This window comes from Petaurus breviceps, unplaced genomic scaffold (genome assembly GCF_028583685.1).
Source record: "Petaurus breviceps papuanus isolate PSGF00001 unplaced genomic scaffold, PetGlider_PUasm1.0 208, whole genome shotgun sequence".
NCBI lineage: Eukaryota > Metazoa > Chordata > Mammalia > Diprotodontia > Petauridae > Petaurus > Petaurus breviceps.
The window spans coordinates 27498913-27504716 of NW_027185852.1; the positions used below are offsets into that span (position 1 = coordinate 27498913).

General features: G+C 50.8%; 1 protein-coding gene across 1 annotated transcript in view; it reads left to right on the plus strand.

Moving 5' to 3' along the window:
- LOC138165364 (metalloprotease TIKI2-like) overlaps window positions 1-5804 on the plus strand; it is a 235966-nt gene that overhangs the window by 208594 nt on the left and 21568 nt on the right. Inside the window, exon 6 of the mRNA XM_069093624.1 lies at window positions 5075-5359. Coding sequence (XP_068949725.1) covers window positions 5075-5359 — 285 coding nt within the window. The remainder of the gene's footprint in view (window positions 1-5074; window positions 5360-5804) is intronic.

Genomic DNA, 5804 nt, shown 5'->3' on the forward strand with positions numbered 1-5804 from the left:
CTCCCAGCCCTGACATCCCCTGTTCTAAGGCCCCTCCCAGCCCTGACATTCCCAGTTCTCAGGCCCCTCCCAGCCCTGACATCCCCTGTTCTGAGGCCCTCCCAGCTCTGACATTCCCAGTTCTCAGGCCCTCCCTGCTCTAACATTTTGTGTTCCAAGGGTCCTTCCAGCTCCAGTCTTCTCTGGGACTCTTTGTCCAGAAGTGTCTGTCCTATGTTCTGCATCAGGGAGCAAGGCTTGCCAGGGGGACAGCTGGCAGAGAGCTGGCTTGAGCAGTGCTGCCCCTCCTAATGAGCACCATATTCCAAGGATGTCTGGGGCCAGATGTCCAAGGTCATGGACTCTGTGGGCCAGAGCGTGAGCAAGTAGGCCTAGCTCAGGGCAGTGACTTATAAACGCTCCTCTCACCTTGCGGGGAGGGTAGAGGCTCCGGGAAGAAGTCAAGCACCTGGGAAGGAGCGACAGACTCAAAGGCTCTAGCCCTCACCCCATGTAACTCACTCAGGTCCCCTCCATGGGCCCAGCTGTGGCCCTTGTAAAAGAGATGCCACCCTGCCTGCCTGCTTTCCTAGAGGCAAGGGGGAGCCAGTGAAGCTTCTTGAGCAGGGAAGCATATGCACAGTCAGATGACACTTTAGGAATCATATACCGCTAAGTCTACTGGGGAGTGACTGGAGAGACTGCAGGCAGGGAGAATTCCCCCCAGCTGGGAATTCAGTTAGGAGGCTATGACAATTCAGGGTGAGGGATTATAAGAACCTGACCTTGGGCAGATGCTGAGTGAGGGGTGGGAAGGGACACAGGGGACAGATACACACATCTGTAGAGTGGCAGGCCCCTGAGCTGAGACCATGTCCCCTCACCTCCTTGGGCCCCTGTTTCCCTCATCTCAAGAATGAAGGGTTTGGACCACATGACCTCGGAGGCACCTTCCGTCCCTTCATGTGTGCGCTTGGCAGTCTCCTGGCCCCAGAGGCAGAAATTCTTCACCTCTTTCCTTCTGTGGACCCCTCCTTGGGCTGCCCCTAAGGACCCCTTCTCTTAATCATGTTCATAAATACACAAAGTAAACTACATGGGCTTAAAGAGAGCACCAATCATATCAAAACAGAGTCTGCAGAATACTTTTTTAAATGGGAGCTCAGGGACACCAGCTTAAGAACATCTGTCCTAGAGAAAGCAAAATCCTTGAGGTCAAGGACTGTCTGATCTTTGTCCTTGCATCCCCAGTACTTGGACAGCTAATAAATGCTAGCTGACTTAGCAATGGATGAGAATGATCTAGGAATGCCAACATCTGTTCTACCCCCCTCCTTTTAGTTTCATCAGTATCTGCTCTTGGGATGAACTGGTTTACTTGGGTCTTGTGCCAGATTCAGCAAACTCATTTTCCCTCCGTTATTCATCCCTTGTTCTCTGCTCCTGTGAAAGGTTTTGCAAAGGACTTTATTTTCTGAGTCCACATTGTTCTTAGTTGCTGTGTCTACACACTGGGCAAGAAGACCCCATGTTTGTCGACCCAAGAAGGTTCTTTGCTCCTGTTTCACTTGATTTTGATTTTTGGTTTCTGGATGCTTTTCTGGATGCCCTCTCTGCAGCTGAAACGAGGATGGTCAGAGTCGGCGTCCTGTCCTCTATCCATTTCCAGACTCATTTTTTTGGCATGTCACGTCACCAAGCCTTTTCAGTGCTCATTAGTGGCCAGGAGCTGCTTTAAGCACTGGAAATACACATAAAAGAAGAAATACACTTACTCCCCTCGAGGAGTTTACCTTCTATTGGAGGACAATCACATAGAGATGAGAGCTGAAAGGGGATAGATTGGGAAGAAAAGTGGGGAAGTCAGTAGTAGAGCCTGGAAAGAAATGAAGGCCTGGCTGACCTGTGTGTTTTCCTTAAAATGGAGGTTCTGGGAGGAGCCAATCAATTAGAGGAAGGGGCCACAGGGGCAGGGAGCACTTCTTGTAGGAGAAATCCAGGGACAGAGTGAACTTCCAGGGTGAAGATGTTTCCTGAATTCAAATCTGGCCTCCACACTAACTGTGTGACCCTGAGCAAGTCACTTATCCCTGTTTGCCTCAGTCTCCTCATCTGTAAAATGAGCTGGAGAAGGACATGGCAAACTTCTCCATTGTTTCTGCCAAGAAATGGGTCATGAAGAATGAAAGGACTGAACAACAGAGAAAGTCTAAAAAGTTAGGAGGAGAGCCTGAATAAAATGAAGACCATTGTACTTGTCTGAATAGGTAGGATTGAAGTTAGGGGAGGCAGCGAGCAGTGCAGTGAATAGAGCCCTGGACCTGGAGTCAGGAAAGCTTGAGTTCCAGTCCTAACTCAGATACTTACTAGTTGTGTGACCCTGGGCAAGTCATTTAACCTTTGTCTGCCTTAGTTTCCTCATCTGTAAAATGGGGATCATAATAGGTCCTCGCTCACAGAGCTCAAATATGAGCCTCAAATGGGATATTTGTAAAAAAAAAAAAGAAAACCAGCGCAGTACCTGGAACGTAGTAGGAACCAGAGAAATATGTATTTTCTTCCCCCTTTCCTATTGTAATTACACAGCATACCTCTTCTCCTTCATCTGATTCCATGTTGACTCTGCCTTTCTCCTGCCAATCCAAGGGTCTGACTGCACACACAGACAGCTGCCTAGGACATGCCTCCCACGTCGGCGGCTGAATGTTTCTGTTCTGTTAGAATAAAGTCAATTTTCTTTTCTCTGATGTTATTCAGGAAGAAAGTTTTCATCATCTTCAGGACCAAGGATCCTGAATGTTCTTTCATTCTTTAACCCCCAACCAAGTTTTCTCCTTCCTTCCTTTTGCCCTGACCACCCTCCCCCCGCCCCCAAATCCTGCAGTTTTAAGGAGTACATTGACTTGGCTTAGAGTATCCTGGTGGGTTCTTTGTCGAATGTGTCTACTCTCTCATCCTCTGCAGCAGATGTTGGCGTGGAAACCACAGTTACCTTCATGGTGGTCTTTCCTGCTTATGCTCGTCCCAAGCTCTGCAATATGAGATGACCAAATGTCCCATGAAATGATGTTTCTTGTTGCCTTTGGACACACAATAAAACCAACCCCGCCAACGCTTCCATTGGCCTCTCCAGTGAGAACCCAAAAGGCCTCCTTCCTCCCCAGATGAAGCTTCCTTCTGCCTTCTGCTTTCATTTGTTAGGGAGAGTGCCAAGGTCGGCAGGATTTGGGTCCTCAAGCGGTGGGTCCACATTTGGTCATGAGAGACGGCCACTCATTCATCGAGGCAGCAGCTAATTTCGTGTGTGTTAACTGTGTAAAATCTCTGTGATTCTGACCCCCTTCTGTCCTCTTCCCCAACAATCTGCCATGGTCCCAGTGGAAGCAGGAAGGGGCTGCACAAGATGGAGGGACATTTTATATCGTTCTCTGTTTCACAGATTGCCAAGGACCCAGAATTCAGGCTCAGGCAGCCTGTGATGAGGCCCTCTCCTTAGCTAGACTGGGTATAATCTGTGGCCTGTACCTACCTCTCTGGGAGCCTTGCCAGTAGGGTGGGACCTGCCAGAGCTGGCAAGCTTGTGCACAGAATCCCAGAATCAGGGTCACATCCTGGCCAGGCCGAGGTGTCAGGGGAGGAAGTGAGGGGAGCAATAAACTAATAATTACTATAATTTAAAAATAGATGAGCCCTTGTGGTTGAGAGAACATTTGATAGAAAAAAACATCCTACATAAGCTAGTGATAGGTCTAAGATTATGGGTTTAATCCATGACTGAGGCATAGAGATTTAATTTCCCTCCCCGTCTCAGAATAAGCCTTGAGTTTGCCTTCAGATCAGCTGCAAACTCGGCCCTGGGCTTGGTCACAGACTGACCTCTGACCTCTGACTCTGACTTCAGACTCAGCCTTCAATCTGGACCCATTATTGAATGATTATTCAGTCCAGACCTTGGACTCGTATTTACCCCCTGAACCTGGGCCCACACTGAGCCCAAGCCTAAGACCGAACTGGAATCCAGACCCAAAGTGGGCCCTGATTCTGGCCCAAGACTGGGCGCTGGCCCTGATCTCAGAGGAGACATAGTGCTGGCCTCTCTATGGTCTCTGCCCATGGTCCCTCTCATGGGCCCCATTTACCACACTCTAGGTCATGGACTTGGCTGTGCCCTCAGTGAGGAGATCCGGGAACCATCTGTTACCACCTACTCTGAGCCGTGGGCTGGACTAATTAGATGACAGGATGCAGGAGCTACTGATGGCTACATCAGCCTTCCTCCTCCTGGCTCTGCCAATATATCAGGGCCCTTTTAGGATAGAGGTGGAAGGCCTGGATTCTCTGTTGTCTATCAGCACTGGGGGCCACATGGCCCTGAGCGGGGCAGGATTACTAAGCCTCTCTGCCCAGGGTTCAGCTCAGTCTGGTCTGACTCCCCAGCCTTGTAAGGTTGGCTCCTTGTCCTGCCAGGCAGAGTGAAGATGAGCAGTCAGCTCTTCCTGGATGCTGCTGCCCCTCCAATAAAGCCCCATCCTGAGTCTGGTGCTCAAGGCTCTCCGGTCCAAGCCCTAGCTACCTTTTCACTCAACTGTGCTAGTGCCTTCTTTGGTCTCTGTCATGGACCTCCTTACCCCCAGCTCAGAAGATCCATTTACACTGTTCTCTCTGCCTAGAATATCCTCTCCCCTTCTCTGGCCATGGCTGCCAAGACTGAAATTAGCCTCATCCTTCAAGCCCAGTTCAGATGCCTCTTCCCTTCCTTCTCCTGGCTCAAAGATCTTCCTCTTGCAGCACTCTCCCTGGGAAGATTCCGGGACCTTCAGTATGTCCTTAGCAATGACAGTGCTTTTATCATCATCCTGTCCTGTCTGCCTGAGTCTGTAGTGAAATACCTGATGACTACAGGTATGCAAGGGGCCTAAGATCAAAGGTCAGACTGCTCAGGCCCAGGGCTCAGCTGGCAGGGGACATCAGAGCTCATTCATTTATTCTCTGCGGGCTAAACACCCTGGTTTGTAGAAGGTTCCTGGTCTTGCTAGCCCCTCCCCTCCCTCTCTGTCCTCCCGGGTAGAACTGACCCAATGTTGGCTCTTTTCAGTTCCAGCCCCCGGACCTCCCAGCCCCCTTCTCCAGATCCCGTAGTGACTTCGGCCCCCACCATGCCACTCATGGAGCAGAGTCCATCCTCCTCGATGGCCTCCACGCCTCCCGGGCCGGGGGACGAGGAGGAGGAAGATGACGACCTGCTGTCCCCCCACCTCCTGCTCTCCGACAGCCTCAGCCAGCTGGAGGAGTTTGGGCGCCAAAAGAAGTGGAGGCGAAAGCATCACAAGCAGCACCGGCCACGGCAGTTCAACGACCTGTGGGTCCGGATTGAGGACAGGTGAGTGCCAGACACTGTTACTCACCATCCCAGGTGGGCCCAGCCCTGCCGGCAGCAGGTGGGGAGAGATGGGCCGAATCCGGGAGCCCACCCCTCCCCATTCACTTTACAGGCGAGGAAACAGGCCCAGAGAAGTAACAGGACTGAGAAGGAGAATGCAAACCCTGAGGGTCTGATGTCTAGTCCAGTGCCAGGCCTTATGGACCTTATCTACAGTCCAGGGCTGGTTTACACATACACATTCACACACACACACTCACATGCACACACACTCACATACTCATACACACTCACACAACATACACTCACATACACACACTCACACACTCATGCACACTCACACACTCATACTCACACACATACACTCACACACACTCACATACACTCACACACACTCACATACACACTCACACAACATACTCACACTCACATACACACACTCACA